At 50.2% G+C, this 17,275-nt stretch overlaps 1 protein-coding gene across 7 annotated transcripts in view; it reads right to left on the minus strand.

Moving 5' to 3' along the window:
• The window catches only part of CDH23 (cadherin related 23), a 213,802-nt gene that overhangs the window by 58,852 nt on the left and 137,675 nt on the right, over nucleotides 1-17,275 (minus strand). For 5 of the 7 annotated variants that reach the window (XM_030488583.1, XM_030488582.1, XM_030488590.1 and 2 more), the window contains 7 exons: nucleotides 7,951-8,015; nucleotides 7,167-7,404; nucleotides 6,373-6,478; nucleotides 5,885-6,012; nucleotides 2,708-2,780; nucleotides 2,314-2,430; nucleotides 1,629-1,741 (listed from right to left, as the gene is read on the minus strand). In XM_030488583.1, coding sequence (XP_030344443.1) covers nucleotides 1,629-1,741; nucleotides 2,314-2,430; nucleotides 2,708-2,780; nucleotides 5,885-6,012; nucleotides 6,373-6,478; nucleotides 7,167-7,404; nucleotides 7,951-8,015 — 840 coding nt within the window. Of the gene's footprint in view, nucleotides 1-1,628; nucleotides 1,742-2,313; nucleotides 2,431-2,707; nucleotides 2,781-3,702; nucleotides 3,765-4,551; nucleotides 5,002-5,884; nucleotides 6,013-6,372; nucleotides 6,479-7,166; nucleotides 7,405-7,950; nucleotides 8,016-17,275 lie in introns of those variants that run through there. The other 2 variants (XM_030488589.1, XM_030488584.1) reach the window with 2 other exon arrangements.

Consider the following 17,275-nt stretch of genomic DNA (forward strand, 5'->3'; position numbering starts at 1 on the left):
TGAAGTGTTACCTAGCTTCATTTTCAGCATGAGAAGTGGCATCTAAGTGACAGTAGTGAGCCTCTGGGATGCATCCTGTTGTCTAGGAGTCTCTCACCTCCCCAGATCACCCATTTCAATCCAGCCTGTGAGTCTGTAAAGGTGCCTAAGGGAAAAGCTCTAGTTCAAGGGAAGGAGGGCAGAGGGGCAGGATGGAGCCCCCGGTGCCTGGCTGGGCGTCTCCTGGGGTCTCCTCTGCGCCCAAGGAAGCGGGCCCTGACGCCGCGCCAGGCTGAGCTGCTGGTGCCACCCGGTGGCAGAAGAGGCGAATCTGGACACCACAGTCCCCGGGCACAAGCCAAAGCACAGCAGTAGTCCCTGTGGAGGTTGGTGACTCACCTGTACTCTGAGTACCCCAGGTGCTTGTCTGACACCCAGGGACCTCGCAAAGCCCGTAAATGGACTCTTATTCCCAGATCAAGAACGATGATAGGGAACAACTTTGAGTCCCGGGTATATATCCTTGCTAATGACAGCAGACAAACTGAATTGACCACCCACTTCTCACCAGGTTTTAATTATCTTTAACTTTTTAAGAACTATGATGTGGGGGTTTTTTCTTGGGTTTTTTTTCTTTTTTAGTTGCAATCTGTGTTGCAAAGAGTTTTGCCTTTGTTTTGCCCTTCTATAAAACTATTAGGAGAACATCATCTCATCTGGAGCCCTAAAGGGGAAACCAGCATCCATCTTGCTGTGCTGTTGCCCAGCCATGGCTGTCATGTGCCTCTGGAAGGCTGCATAGGGAGCTTCTGGTCTGCTATATGGATCATACACTTCCTGATTGCCCTCAGCAGTAGCGACAATTATTTTAGGGATCTTCTCGGCACAATATATCTTTGCATCACCCTCTGTTGCATGGGACATCTCTCCTGCAACCCAACTGGGTGTTCCAGGGGCAAGGGCACACAAATGTTATGAAATGTTCAAGCCAACATGGTGCCATGAGCAATGAGAGATGGATCTTTGGCTTTTGACCTCCTGATATTTCCGAAGACTTTTACAAAACCTTTGCAAACAGCTGGCCTCCCTGACATCTGCAAAGGGCAAGGCAAAGCACTGGGCTTCAATCCTCAGTACAATGGCTTGTACCTCCACTAGAACTGTCTGAGGAGCCTAGGCATCACAAGCTGGTTGGAAACCCTTGATAGAGGCACTATGTGAATAGTAGTCATCAAGAGCAACTAAGCTTGCCTGCAGACTCTCCAACTAAGCATTTTCTCAAGAGGCATGAACAAAGGGAGCCGTGCTGCAGGTGGAATAGGTACCTGTTACCGTCTTTGCATGGAGAGCTGGACATGTAAAGCTCTGGAAGGTCAAGTGTCTCTTGAGTGAATGGCTTGCCAGGAGAGGGAGACTGATTTCAAGATCTACATTTGCCAGATAGTCATTGTGCAAGGGCTGTGAGCAGTGGTAGGAGTAGCCCAGAGGGCAGACAACACTGTAAGCTCTTTACCCATTCACACAGCTAAAATTAAACACTGATAGCGTGCAGAACTGAAGCATTGGTGCCTGGGCAGCCCTTCCCAATGCCAGCCCCAGGCAGGCACCTATGGCTTGAGAAGATGGGAATTGCTCCTTCACACACTCACCATAGCAATGCCTGTCTTCTGATGGTGGCCCACGCCTCCATCCACCGCCCGGACAATGAGGATGTATTCAGATTTGGCCTCCCGGTCCAGCAAAGATGTTGTCGTGATTTCTCCTGCAGCCGCAAGGGATGAGAGAGATTAGAGATGTCGTACGGTGAACAGGGGCACTGGTGAAAAAAAGGAACACTCAAAACCAGAAACAGGATCCTTCACAAATGGGCCCTTTCTTCTGATTCAGTTTTAAATAGATGGATCCTGGAAAGGTCAGCTTGTCAGTAAGCTCCTGCAAACTTCCTGCTGTAACTTCCCACAGGAGCTCATCTAACAACTGCCTGAGATCCCTCACACTCGTTTCTGCCCATAACGAACTGAAAATTATGTCAGCAAGGGAAGGCGGGCAGCCTCTCCTTAGATAACATCAGACCTTGCAGCCTAAGCTTTTTCTTAGGTAAAAGTCACTCCCACCAAGAGCTGAGCTTCCACTGATACCTCAGCCAAAGCTCTCACTTTGACCAAGCAAATGGTGGTGTCTGAAATCTGGTGAATTCCTTAGATTGTGTGCCTCCTAAGCAGGCTGCTCCAGGGAGAGGAGGAAGATGAAAGAGAAACAATGATGGGGAAGAAAACCAGGGGAAAATGAAGAGAGGCAACTGAAAGGAAAGGAAGAGCATGTACAAAGACTCACCTGAGCGAGCATTGATCCGAAAATGTGAGGAGCCCTCCAGGGAGTAGATGATTGACTCCTGCCCATATTCCCTGGACCGGTCCATGTCAGTGGCATTGAGAAACAGCACTGTGGCTCCTTGGGGGAGTCAGAAATGAGGGCTGGGATGAGCATCTGCATCCTGAAGCAGCTCTACCCAGCTGCCCTGTGCCCCCACACCACTCCTGCAGGTCACCCAGCCAAGGGGTCCCCTCACCTGCATGCACAATGGGGCCAAACCCCCAGGATCCTCAGCTATGAAACTGCCATGTCTCTGCTTTTACCTCTCCAAAAAGCCATCACCCACCCACTTCTGGCTGTAAGACCCCCAGGGCCCTTCTGCTAGCCTAGAAAAGGAGCAGCGTATGCTCCATACCTGCCATAATGTCTTCCATGATGGTTATAACATAGGAGGGCTTGCTGAATGTGGGGGGGTTGTCGTTTTCATCCTGAAGCAAAGAAAGTCAAGAGAGTGGTTGGGAAAAAGGCAAAATCATCAGGTAGCTGCCAAAGTCTGGTATGGGGGATGCTCGTGGTTGACTGCATCTCAAGATGTGACCAGCTTAAGACATGAGCATGGGAAAGGTGGACTTCGGGTAAGGCTCCAGAGGTCTAAGAACACGATCTCACTGTGGAGACAGCTGAGGTTAAGGCAAGTGGATTGCCAGTGAGTTTGCTGAGCTATACGGTGGGGAAAATACCAACTATCTCATTACCAAGCACCCTGGGCAACAGGTCTGAAACCAGACTGGCATGGCCAGTGTAGCTGCTTAGCTTTGGCTGCCTTTGTTTAAGAGGACTGCTGTGGGTGTTTGCAGAGAGATCAGCTACAGCATTTTTTGGGAAGAAGCTGTTAGCATACAAATGCGTTCCCTCCAAGCCTGTCTGTGCCAGCAACTGTGGCCAGCCTGGTGCAACTAGGCAGGAGCAATTGCTTGAAACATCCCCCAAAACAGATTTTGGACCAGTTTAAAGCTCCCCCAGGGGGCCTTTAAATGCTATTTAAACAATGTTAAGAATCTGCCTTAAATGAACCAAACCCAACCGCCTACAGAGGGAAGGATGGAGCTGCCAGGACATTAAAACACCGTTATGGACTTTGCTCTTTCCCTGGGGCTGCTCTGGAGACATGCTCTACCTGGAGACTGCTGGTGGACCTGCAGGCTCAGCTGCTCCTGCTGCCACCAAACTTGATATTTGAGGCAATTTCACATGCCACCAATGCCCATCGTACTGGAATTAAATTGCCATCCTCTGCTCTCATTGCTGGAAGCAAGTGGTCTTTAATCAGCCTTTGCATCACTCAGCTTTCACCCTGCCTCCTCCGAGGCTAATGAGGAAACTGCCAGCTGCCCAGGGTGCTGTCCTCACCTTCCCTTCTTCTCCTCAGACAGCAGGGTTGGGGTCATCACTCCAGGGCAAACCCAGGAGGTCTGCATAGTTTAAAAGCAAAGGAAATGTAGAGACTGAGCATGCATCCACATGTCACCTGCAGCCAGACCCTGGTAAGCTGTGCCGCGGTCCAGGCTGGGTGGTTGCAAGTCAGAGCAGACATCATGCTGTTTTGTTAGCAGTCCTGAGTTCAGCAGGCCGTGCTCAGCACTGCCACGGCCCGGCAAGCCAGCTCCCAGGGAGGCAGGGGCTCACTTCTGGCCATCTCTCCATCTGGCTGGAGCTGGCGTGCACCTGCCTGCAGCACGGTGCATGGCTTTTCTACTTGAGAAGGATATTTTCCACTTCAGCAACACGAACTCCAAAGGTTCCCACTGCAAACCTTCCCATGTGCCTCCAGTGGCACCTGCAGCGATGCCAAAGAGGACCCAGCACGCTTCCTCTGCTCCCACAGTAGAGGGCATCCAGCTTCCCTTGTTCCCCTAAACCTCAGCCTTCCTCCCTACACCTCACCCTCAGACAGTGTTAGATCACCTTCAAGGATGCAGACAACCACAGATGCTCACGCTAAGCACACAGCCCCCTTTCCTCCAGACATACACATGCTATAAGTTGCTGGCTCATCACCCTGAACGGAGCAGCAGCGGCAGGGAGTGAGGCAGAAACTTATTAGCAGTGATATTTCCCCGGACCCTGGTGTGGCGCGCACTATTAGTTCTGATTCGGCAGCTCCATCTGCAAAAGCGTATTGTCCCCTAATGGGAAATCTACAAGGCGAGTTTGACTTCTTTATTAAAAACCAACAACCAAAGGATGAAAAAAAATTACCTCCTTCCACACTTGCTCTTGTTCTGCCTTTTCATGGCTCTTGTTCCTCAAGTACCATCGTGAAACACTTCCTCCTCATTTTCTTCTTATTTTTTTGGCTTCCCCCCCCCTTTTCTTTTTCCAGTTGAGAGAAAATCCCTTCAGTTGAGAGTGGGAAAAGTGACAGCTACTTAAAACCCACCAACATACAAGCTCAACCCAGAGGAGATGACCCACTGAAGTATGGTCTTTAGAAAGAGGTGTTTATGCTGTCTAAAGCATAGTGTGGGAAGGATGCATTTAACCACCACTAACCCTGCCCACACTGCCTTTTTCCCCCTCTCCCAAGCATGCTGGAGGAGCTGGAAGAAAGGCACGCTCATGGGACTTCACTCCCATCCTGCAGCACTGTGGACTTCATCTTCTTCACCTTCTCAGACCGACGCTGCTGCCAGCCTGGCTTAGATCCCATCACTGCAAGACTGACAGGTTATCAAGTAAATTGTCTCCATTGCCAATACCTCCCTCCAGATGTCCTCGAACCACAATGTGCCTCAAAGTGACAACCGGATCTAATCTTCTCAAGGAATGCTGTGACGCTTTACCTCTCCCAGCAGCAACCTCTCTTCAAGGGGGTTTGCACCTATGCTGGCACATGAGAAGCTCAGCAAAGCCTACAGCTGGGCCAGGACAGCCAGTGTTGGGGAGATAAACAATTAGCTGCCCATGATTGATTCAGGGACTGATAATTTCCAACACTACAAGTGTTAATGCACAGCCAAAGCTCTCTCCTCTGCATCCAAGCTTCAGTGAGTACCTCCTGGCTACAGGCATGAAGAGCATCCCAGCCAGGAGTTCCCTGTGACCTGAGAGAACGGCTCACCGGGTGCTCAATGAACCTCTCCAGTCAAAAACAAGGGCAGAAGGTAGATTTCCATCCCATCTCCAGCTCTGCTCCTCACCCTGTGTTTAGCTGTGGCTCCTGCCACATTACTTCCAGTGGTTTCCCCATGCACTGTGCATGGCCAAGGAGAGGGAGGAGGTGCATGGGGCTAGGACAGCCCATCAGCTCTTGTCTGTGACGACACCCCTCAGACACACTCTCTCACTCACCCTCTGCTACTCAGACCTTATCACATGGCAGGGACAGTATTTCTTTAACCAGTATGTCAGGGACACATATGTACATGAAACTTATATGACACATATATACATACATGAGACATGGGTAATCACAACCCACATGTACATATCTAAGGGCAGAACAGTCTTGCTGGAGTATTGATCAGTTAATGGCACTGTTACAGATCAATTGCAGGGAAACCACAACAGTCTGGTCAGGCACCATACTTACAAACACCTCTATGGTGACGGGGACGGTGCTGTTGAGTGGTGGGTTCCCAGCATCCATGGCCATCACGGTCAGGTAAATAACCCCATTGGCCACCTGCTCGTAGTCAAGGGGGTGGTTCACGCTGATCACTGAAAGGATGCAAAGCAGGGTGGTCAGGAGGCATTCACGCACCAAGCAGGACAGTGGACAGGCTCGGGGTGTGGCCCATCCACTCCATCTCCCCAGGGCCAACAGTGGCTGCTCGAGGTGGAAATGCTCCCAAAACATAAGTGCTGAGAATTACTGAGCTAGCATAACCCAGAGTGTACACAGAGACACAGCTCCGCAGCGGCTTGGCTCAAGTCCTGCTGCAAAGGAGCATGTTGCAGGTGAGGTCAGAACAAGCAGAGGAGCTGCCAGCAGCCTGCTGATATGATGCTTGCAGGGGTATAAGTGCAGCCGGAGCTGCTACTTGTCAGGGGCACCTTGGTCCCTGGACCAGTGCTTACCTCCATATCCTTCTGACACTGCAATGTCAAAGTAATCTTGAAAGGCAGACGCCTGCACAATGCTGTATGTGATCTGGTTGTTCGGAGGGGAGTCCTCATCAGATGCCTGGGGTGTGAAAAGAGGGAGTAAATGAGCATGGGAGCTGTGATATGCAACAGGAGAGAGACGAGGGGATGGGAGGTGCAGGCTGGGCCCAAGGAGAGTGGAAAAGTGATGGACGATATGCACTCATTAGGGAAGATGCCCCCCAAGGAGGTTTGTAAACCAGCCTCTCCCTCCCATCCTGCCTCCCCTGAACAACTCGCTGGGTCCCCCTCTCCTGATCTCCCTGTGTTACTCATCCAGCCTGGCCCCTACGGAGGGAAAAAAAGCCATGCTTTTGCATCATTGCAAAGTTTGGTTTTGTGTAAAAGGAGCAAACAGTCTTCCCTAGCTGCCTTCCCTCCACAGCAGAGGCTTACAGCTCCATCAACAACAGAGCACCTTCCCCTTGATGCCTGCTGACTTTATTGAGCAGAGCAAGGTGATACGGAGGTAGTGCATGTGCCCTGGGAGAAACCTCAGATCCTGGGAATGCTGTATAGACATGGGACTTGGAGGAGACGAGAAGGAGGGAGGCAGCTCCCAGCTGCTGCACTGCACCTGACTGCACTTTGCAGTAAAGCACAAAGCATTTCTTAGGAGGAACGCAGGAGGGATGGCAGCAAGGACAACAGCAGGGGTGAATGGGGACCTAACCCACTCCTGTCTCCCACTGTGCATCTCAAGTGGAGGAGCTGCTCCAGTCTCTCACCCGGAGCCGGACCACCTGAGTGACAGAGGGCTCGTTCTCCCGGAGAGCCCCCAGGTATGCCTCCTTCTGGAAGGTGGGGATGTTGTCATTAACATCAAGGACATTGATCCTGACGCGTCCCGTTGTCTCCTCCCCGCCGCCGTCCCGGGCGATGATGGTCAGGGTGTAGCGCTGCATGGTCTCAAAGTCTAGTCGAGCTGTCAGGAGGATTATGCCCGTGTCCTTGTCCATTGAGAAACTGAGGGGACAAGAAAGGAGAGGGAAAGCCCTGGTGACCACATGCTCTGGATGGAGAGATGGGGTGGCAGCAGCCTGAGAGCTAGCACCACAGCGGGTGAAGTTCACAGCTTTCTTCTGAACAGTATTAAGTCCCAGAGCATCTTCAAGAACTTAGCACAGGTGGTGGGGTAGAAACCCTCAGTACTGCTCTACAGGCAGAGAAAGGGGGCTCAGAGGGCCCCACATCCCTTCTGCTAGGGCAGCCCACATACCTCCCCCAACTGCCCACCATGAGCGAGTCACACACGATGCTCCAGGGCCAACAACTGTTGGTCTCTGTAGGTCCCGATTTAGCAAAGTGATTAAACATGCTGAGCATCAGGCATGTGCTCAAGTTAACCCACCCCTTTGGGAGACAGCATAGTGCGGTTTTCATAGGGTATATCACAGGGACATACATATGTAGGACATAACAAACGCCCTTAGTTGCCATCTGGCTTCTTGGCGAGGTTAGAAGAGGATTTTGAGGAATCAAATTCATGCTGGTGGGTTCAGTCACACTTACCGGTCAGGATCATCACTGAAAAAATAACTGACTTTCCCGTATGTGCCCACGTCATTGTCAGTTGCCTGAGAAAATAAAAGTTTATTGATAAATGAAGGTATTTATGGGAATGTTGCATTACACACACTAGTGAATCCATTATGTCCTATTTACCTCCTTCTACCCAGATGCCAGCAGGCAACGCCAGTGCGTACCTTATGTGCTGACATTTATCACCCGAGAGATGAAGGGCTGGGGCTGTCTGTGCTCGCCTGGGTTATCCTGCATGTCTCTGACTCCCAGCCTGCTCTAGATAACAGCTCTCCATCAGCACCTCTCAGCATCACTCCGCAAACCTTTGGCAGTGGGAAATTTTATGCCTACTTACTTTGCCTGATGCACTGAGCTAATCTGGGAAGTGCATGTGAAATAAATGTCTCCGTGGACCATTCTTGTGGACCACCCATCCTGGCCCCATGAAGCAAAGAGCCAGGACCCCATAAGCACAGGTCCTACCGTTCTCTGTGCATCGGGGCTGGCAGCATGCTGGGGCTGCAGGGCGAAAAATAAAAACCTATCCCACTTCAAAACTCCCCCCCAGGCTAAAATACGGACCAGGAAAAGCAAGGAAAGGGATGCAGACCCTGCTTTCCACAAGCAGATCCCACCAGGCAGCCCTTCCAGAAGTACAATCTGCTGCAACCCCACTGAAGGACTGATACCTCTCGGGATGCTGCAGCATGGGCATGCAATGCCAGCTCTCATCCAGTCCAGTGCAAAAGTGGCTGCACGTACACCGCCGCCAGCTGCTGAAGCTGGAGCAGGCTGGTCACGGCTAAGCAACCAGCACCTTCTGGGGAAGGTGTGCAAAACTCAGCGTGTCAGCTCTGGATGAGCAAGGCAAGATTTATGCATGTTTTAAAGTTTTATCTCTAATGAATATATAAAATATGCATGAGCAGTGGCAGGAAAAAGGAGCAGAAAATTTTATTTTTAGGTGAGGAAAGTGGAATACAAGCCCCAAAATACTCTTTTTCTCCCCCACTATATTTTCTAAATGGAGGCCTGTCTGGATTACTTAGACACCAACAGGTCTCTGAAAAAGCAGGGTCAAAGGCACATTTTATGTCCAGATATCAGCAAAAGGCTGTATTTTAGGACAGGCATGGAACACAACCTGTTCCTGAAACCTTCTTGATTTATTGATGGCCTTGATTACCCTTGACAGTAGAGTAGGAGCTTGAACACACCAAACTGCCTTACCCCTATGTGTTGCTTACCTGCCACACCATGGGGTGGCAGAGAAGAAAAGACATGAAAACTAGCTAGGATTAATTCATTTTTCCTCTCCCCAAACGCTTTCCCAGCTTGAGTGGTAAATTCCTGCTGCTTTACACCAGCTGAGGGGTGGGCTGGTGGAGCCAGTCTTTCAGACCTACTGATTTTGCTGATTTTCCTCTCCACTGCTAAGATGCGTTTTACTTCTCATGTTCATTGCAATTGCATTCAACAAAATGGAACAAGCCTGCCAAAATCTGCCTGGAGAGATGCCCAGAGAGTGAGCAGCACCTGCTCCTGAGGGCAAGCCCCCTCTGGGGTGCATCTCCCTCCTCAGAGGACACCAGGGAAGACACTTATGAAGGTGCTCCATCCCAGGCAGAGCTTGCCTGCTTTTCCAATGGAAACACCTGGGAGGAGGGGGGTTAATCTACCATCTGCCCACCCCAGCTTCCCTCAGCCAGTTAATACTGGTATTAATTCCCCATTCTAACACCTGCCACCAGCCCAGGTGGCTGTGAGTTGTGGTGGCAAACCCCCAAAGCCTGGCCAGGGCTGACCAATTAGGGCTCTGGGTCCTCTCTCCCCAAAATCCTTGAGTGCTTTGAGCATCCTCAGCATTGCCTGGTACAAGCCAGCCCTCGCCCTTCCAGCCAGGATTTTTCCAGCCATTATTTCTCGTCCCACAATCTCTGTGAACCCCTAGGTCCCATTAATCCCTAAGTGGCTGGTGTGAGATCAAAGCCCAAAAAAGCATTTTCCATGCATCTGGATTGGCTGGTGATGAGATAGTGATTTACAGGAGGCCTGACAGTGTCACAGAGCACAGGCAAAATGAATTCCCTTCATTTGGCCCCGTACAATTGCACTTGTAAGTGCTTATTGCAGTGACAGACAACACTGGGAAAGTGTAATTTTCTTCTGACGGGGAAAAAAAATATAAAGAAGGAAGAAGGTTAAAAGAAGGTTAGCACAGAGCCTCTTGGTGTGGGAGGTGGTGGGGAGCCAAGCCAGGAGGGTGGGCTGGACCCCGAGCTGTGGGGATGCCAGGCTAGCCAAAACTGCCAGCAACACAAAGTGGTGAGCTCACGAGGAGCTAGGAGGCTGGGCAACCTAGCTCTGCCCTATACACCACCTCATAAGCCAGGCTAATTAATTGCCCTGATTTACACCAGGGGAGGTGGGAGGTGATGCCTGCTTGATGGCTATCCTGGCAACTGAACATCATGGGCATAATGCAGGGCAACAGAGCAGGTTACTTGAGCGTGACAGGGAACATGCAAAAAGCAAACCCATGCACGCTCAGCATATTTAATTTTGGATGTACACTTGTTTCTGCACTACCAAACTTTTTCCCTCTAAGGGTAAAAAAGATGCTCACATGCTCGAACCCCTCAGGAGGTGACATGCACCCCCTTTGCAAAGCAATCCTGAGAGTTCCCAAGGAACACATGCAATCTGCATGCAGAATACCCCAGATCCCATCGAGACAACAGCTTTTGGGGCCTTTCACAATCCCTGGGTACCAGGTGTTTTCTTGCAGCTCAGCCCCTTCACTGACTGGTCGTCCCCCCTGGCACACATGCATCCCTCTCAGCAGCCGAGGGAGGAAAGGCATCTGGCTGGAAGTATCCCGGGGTTCCACCTGGAGAAGCAATCAAATGGCTTTTACGTCTGCTCCTCTGCTGCCCAGAATATTAAAGCAGGATTTGCCCACTGGAGCCTGCAAAAGGGCAGGATGAAAACGCGGGTCCACATCTGTACTTTTATGAGCTGTCACAGGCACAGACCATTTCTGAAAAACCACATTTGTGCAGCTAAACTCTGGGAGAGCGGCAAGAAGAGAAAGCCCGGATAACCCAAAGGATTAATTTACTGAGCTGCAGCATGTGTGGACACCCAGAACGTGAATCACAGGTGCACAAAAAATACCCACACCCAGTTCTCAATTCATTTCCATCCCCCAAGCACAAATATTTCGGACATCTCCCTTTTGTCCCATCAAGGGCTGTCATGAACACCTTTCCCCACCAGCTTGTGGGACGGCAGAGCCAGAGGCAAAAATGAGGAGCCAGTGAGCGGTTCTGGTCTCGTGGGCAAATCTGCAGGAAAGGGCATGTCATCCAATTTGTTCGGGAAACAATAGCAATGTTTGACATGTCATCAGGATTGATGGAGCAGAAATTTACATGGGAGAATTCAGTTTTAAACAGCTCCACGGAGCTTCGCCCGTAGTGGTTTCGACATTCATCATCCACCGAGCTCACTCAACGACTCCTTAAACTGCCCGAGATTAACTCTACCCAACAGCAGCTTCAGGGAGCATGGCAGGAAGAGCAGGGAAGGGCCGAAAGAGCCAAGAAGAGCCTTTCAGGGCGACACGGATCCCCTGTGGAGCCCCCAGTATGGCAGTCCTCCCCCCAAATCTGTCAGACAGGCAAAAGCAGCTGGAGGTTGGTTGCAGGGATTAGCAAAGTTGGAAGGATGACTGTTACTGTCTGGATGAGACAGGATGCCATTTCCTGCCTGCCTGAAGATGGCTTGGTCGCCACCAAGGGAGCCAAATCCTTCCCACATTTCCATCTGCATGGGGCTGCCAGAGCGGGTCCCAGCTCAGTTTGTTGTTGTTCACCCTCTTTGTTTTCCTTCCCCTACCTCGCATGCAGAAACCAGGAAATAAAAATTGATGGGGAGCAAATTGCTTTGGCCAGAAGCTCTCTGCTTAAAAGAGTCGTAGCAGGAAAGCAATTACAGGACATCAAAAAGCTGTCAGCGCACGGGAGTGACTGGGTGTGAGTCTCGTCCTCCTGCTGCCTGACTACCTAGTCCCCTGGCCATGCTGGGTGGGCAGCAGGGAGACCAAAGCACCGCTGTTCGGGCCATGGGAGAAAGCAAATAGAAGGAGGATTCCTGTCTGCTTCCTATTTGTTCTGCAGTTTTCTAGGAAATTGAGATGGGTGTGGTTGCTCCTTGGTGCAGAGTGGCAGCCACAGGCTGCTCAGATCGTGGTACAAGCAACCTAGAGTGGTGAGCCATGCCCTGTCATCATAGTGATTTTTGGAGGGACCTAAACCTGGATGTATTAAACAGCAAGCACCCCTTCTTAAATGCAATCATTGCGATCTTCAGGTCCCAGGGGAATAACAGCTAACCTCTAGCATCCACCCAGATTTGGGTTTGATTTGTGATTTGGGGGAGAGAAATGTGAAGGGCCAAGAGCTCCCATGAGAAGCAATCGCCAGGCTACAAAACCACATCAAGAAAACCAATGGAAAACCTACTAAAAGTCATTATGCCCTTCCCAGGCAGAAAACAGCTCTCTTGCTGGCATCACCTGCCCTGACCGTTCTCTTTCCCAGGCCTTTAAAGAGCAGCTGCCTGGTGGGAGGTGGCAATCAGGCGCAAGTAGAGCTCGTGGCTGGCTGGCATTGCCGAGCTGGAGCCCAATGGCATGATTAGCTGAGAAGGAGGGAGGTGGGAGTGAGGAAGCAAGGCAATGCCGAGGTACCACCGCTGCCGCCTTCCCCAGCAGCTCCAGACCACGTGCTGAGCCGGCAGCTCAATCGCCACTAACGACCACAGAAGGCTGTGCTGAACCTGGCTGGGGGGGGAAAAATAGCCAATCAACCCCCCTGGGAATTGCAGAGCTTTTCCCCACCTCTTCTGCCAGCCACCGGGGAAAACAACAGCCTCCTTGATTGTGTTTTATAACAGTGTTCCCTGCAACATCAGCTCCTTGCAAGAGAGGTTAACACTTGCCTGGGCAGCCTTGATTTAATGGGGAGCAATGTACTGTAGCCAGGCTGTTGCAATGGCTGGAGATCAGGGGTTAAAACACGAGCTGACAGAAGACACCCCTTGAGTGAGAGAAGCAGGCATCTTGAGCATGGATATCCAGTATGCAAGGTGACACCCAGACCATTTAGAAGCCTGCCTCAGTGGGTTTTACTGGAGCTCCGTGCTGGAGCTGGGCACAAGTTCCCCACTAATGAACCGTATTGATTTCATATTCTCCTGTTGTCCACTTAAATGGCAAGCAGCACATCTGATAGATTAAATAACCACACAATTGCCTGGCTTGACATCTCAATCACTTTGCTGTTGGGTCTCTAATGAATTTTACAGCCCAGCAAAATGGAAGAAATTAAGGTCAAAGTCCAGTGGAGGAAATATAAATCCCCAATGATCTCTGAAGTATTCACAAAAGCTTCTGGAAGCCAGTCATGCCTCCCATCATCTGCAACTCCATTTCATTCAGGAGATGAGCATCATCTGGGGCACATCAGGGAGAAGGGTGCAAAAGGCAAAGGAGGAGGAAAGAGTCAAACTGGTCCTCAGCTGGAGATGGACACGAACATGTAGTGATAGAACAAGGGATAACAGCTTTAAACTGAAAAAGGGTAGATTTAGATTACATATAAGGAAGAAGTTCTTTCCTGTGAGGGTGGTGAGGTACTGGAACACGTTACCCAGAGAAGCTGTGGCAGTGTTCAAGGCCAGGGTGGATGTGGCTTTGAGCAACCCGATCTAGTGGAAGGTGTCCCAGCCCGTGGCAGGGGCTTGAAACTAGATGATTTTTAAGGTCCTTTCCAACCCAAACTAGTCTATGATTCTGTGTTGAATCCTGGCCTGGAGAAAGGGAATGACAAAGCCCAACCTTTGTCCAGAAGCAACGAAGATAATTCACCCTGAAACTGGATGCAGCTCTGTGTGTGAAGCAAATCCAGCCAGAGAGCGGGCTTTTTAGTTTATCAGCAAGGGATAGTAAGCCCAAAACATATACCTGCCAGGCAGAGGCAGTCCCAGAGAGAGCAATGGGGATGCTCCTTGTTAAGCCCAAGGAAAAGCATGGTCCAGAAACCATAGGCTGAGCTATAGGAAGACAACATCCTTGCTCCCCAGGAGCTGGAAACAAAACCTGCGTCTCAGTCAGATAGCAAGTATCTGCTTCTCAAGGGTGTTTTAGAGGATGGAGAGCCTTAGATTTACTTCTGTGACTGGAGTTACCAAAAGGGATTTGGTTACAGGATACAGCAGCCAGCCATTGGAAGATCAAGCAGAGCCTATGGCCTGAGGCAGAAATAGCCTCTGGATGGTGCAAAGGATCTCAGGAGATTGATTTACACATCTCCTGGCTCCCAAATGCCCAGTTTAAGTAAATTAGCCTCTCCTTAACACCCCAACAGCAGCTGGTCAGCAGCATGAGGGGCTGCACAAGATCGTCTCTCCATGGGGTGACGTAGCTTCTGTCACAGCATTGCCTCAGCTAACGGCACCAGCTTGGTACTGATTTGCATGGGAGCTCTTTGCTCAAGGAAACAGAGCCCTGGCTGCTTTGGGAGAGATGTGGGTGATGTGGGTATGGGAGAGGCCAGCTTAGAAAACAGATTAAAATCCCAGGAGCAGTGGCTTTGTTGGAGTTTTGCAGGTGGGAAAGCATGACGGAGTTGCCCTTGCTCAGAGGTGCTAAAGCTGGGAGTGAACATACTGAGGTGAAGATGGTTATTGCCCTAAAGGGACTGCTGAGAAGGATGTGTGAAGCCGGGGTGTTCACATGGCAGCAAGCAGCACCTTGGGAAAAAATTCTCGTATCACCTCCCACATCATCATCAAGAGAAAACTACCCAACCTTATCTCCTACTGGGAACACTGGGAATGGTGGGGGGGGATCCTGCTGCCCATCTTTTGCTTTGCAGGATGCAATTTGGACAGGAGCAGGTCTGCATTTGCTCCACATTTTTCTTTCCCATCTCACAGGCTGAAATGGCTTTTTTGGGGGTGTGTGTGATGTGGTGTGTCTGTGATTTTGTTTTGTTTTTCCCACCTCTGTGCTTTAACTGTGCGTTTATTCTGACAGCTCCATCAGGACAGGGAGCGGCTGCAAAAGCTGCAATAAGTGTCTGTCTCCTCAGCGCTCAGGCTGTCATGATTCCTATTCCATCCCATTTCAGTCTTACGGATTGATATTTAGATTAAAGAGATAAACACAGCCAAAAAGCACTGGGCCCTGACAAACAGACGAGGACTTCAGATCTGTCAATCATGCTGCTACCTGGTAACTCCCTCCTCCCCTCTCCTTTATTTACAGAGCTGGATTGATAAGAATATTTAACAGGAACAAGGAGTGCAAGCATATTTTTAGGTGGGTTTTGGGGGTTTTTTTTGTTTGGGTTTTTTTTTAAAAAAACCAAGAGGCATGCAGGAAGAAGACAAGCCATTCATGTTTAACTTTCAGGCAATTTGGAATCACCTGCTTTGATTATTTAACTATTTACTGTTTTATGTATTTGCAGTTTTTCTCTCCTCTTGCAGATAAAGGATTCAATTTTCTTTTAAGCGGTGGGGAAATTGGAAGAGATTTTGTTCTGTTTAAGCACAGCTGGAGTCAGAGCACTCAGGGGGATTGAGAACAACAAGATCAATTAAGATGCTAACGGGAGGAGGATGAGATGTGTGGGCCACGGGAGGGGACAAGGGCTGAAAGAAGCTACAAAGTCCATGCTTGGAGGACATCAGAAATGTCCAACTGACAGTCCCCCTCCTTCTCCATCCTCTATGAGCTGCTGAGCCATGCTTTCATATTCCTACCAGTGCCCTGTGAACTCCCTCCTGCTTTCGTAAAAGTCCTGTCCCCATGCCTGAGCCCATCCCCTGCATTGCCCAGCTCATCCTGGATGTTTGGATGGCAGTGCCCCATTACCACCTCCTTGGTATTCGCCCTCTTCAGCAAGGGCTTTCCAATACATTTTCTGTTTACTTCAGGCAGAAAGAAAGGATGGAGGCTGACCTGCAAGTGCTCTTCTCCCAGTGTTTGACCGATCTGTACCCACCAAACCCATGTGGGAAAGCAAAGGCAGTGCAAGCTACTTCTAAAATAGGTGCAGTAGGCACAACACAACTCAACCCCCTAAGTAAAATTTAGGGCATTAGTCAACTGGAAGAGGTTGAGAAGCTCTACCTTCCTCTTAGCAACATTCAGGAATGCTGTCCTACTGACCACCAATGTCCCATGAGACGACAGGCTGCACCACAGTTTGGTCCTGGTGCTGGGAGAGCATGCCAGGTGCCATGGATGGGACAGGGGATGTTTTATATCTTAGCTGATTCCCTGCAGAAGCTGAAGGTATGGTCATCCCTGGAAGCCTTTTCATCCATCCATTGATTTGCAAGATATTTCCCCACCTCACTCCCTGCTCTGATTGGCTATGGTCCTTACTCCATGCAACCTTCCCAAAATCAGAAGCAATGTAAGCTTTCCCTCAAGGCTAGCCCACACAGTCACCATCACCACGTGGGACAGAAATACAGCTTGGGGTGACCTCTTGGCACAGTACGTCGCCCAACAGCAACTCAAAGCTACACCCAGCTCCTCCTCTTAGTAGTTGTAGCCTCCACAACTATTGCCTTTTATCTCAGACTGTTTCTGCCCCCTGCATTCACTTTTTTGCCAAGAAAAAGAAGGGGAAAGAAAACCTTTGGAGATCATCTAGCAACAAAAGACAGCACTGGCTACGCAGATGTTGGGGGATAGAGGGTGCCCCTGACCAAGGGGATGGAAGGGCGCAGGGTGGGGTGAGACCTGAAGGCTCCAACAGACAACCAGAGGAAACCCCCCAGGTTTGCAAAGCCCCATATCTCACCTGTGTCAGCCACATGCACTTGGAGTTGGACAAACCCAGAGGGATGCAGCCCTCCCAGGCACCCAAAAGCTGCCCCAGAACCACTGAAAAGCTCCAGTCAGGATGCAAGAGCCCATGAACCATAGTATCCCTGTGCTGCCCACCAAACTTGCACCAGTGCAGACTGATGGCTGATTGAGAAACCAATTTGCATTTTAAATAGGTGCTTATTGATGTCTGCAACTCTCCTTCCCAGGGTGGGAAAACTACATTATTTCTTTCTTGTTGACTGGCATTTACAGCTGGCTGGAAAGAAGGGGGAAGAAAATCAGGCTGGGATAGATTTTCCCATCCCCAATGTGAGGCCAAAGAGAGATTGAAGAAGCAGAAGAAAACTGACAGCTGGATGGTAAAGGAGAGAAACTTTGCCAATCAAATTAAAGGTTGCC

This window comes from Strigops habroptila, chromosome 5 (genome assembly GCF_004027225.2).
Source record: "Strigops habroptila isolate Jane chromosome 5, bStrHab1.2.pri, whole genome shotgun sequence".
Taxonomy (NCBI): domain Eukaryota; kingdom Metazoa; phylum Chordata; class Aves; order Psittaciformes; family Psittacidae; genus Strigops; species Strigops habroptila.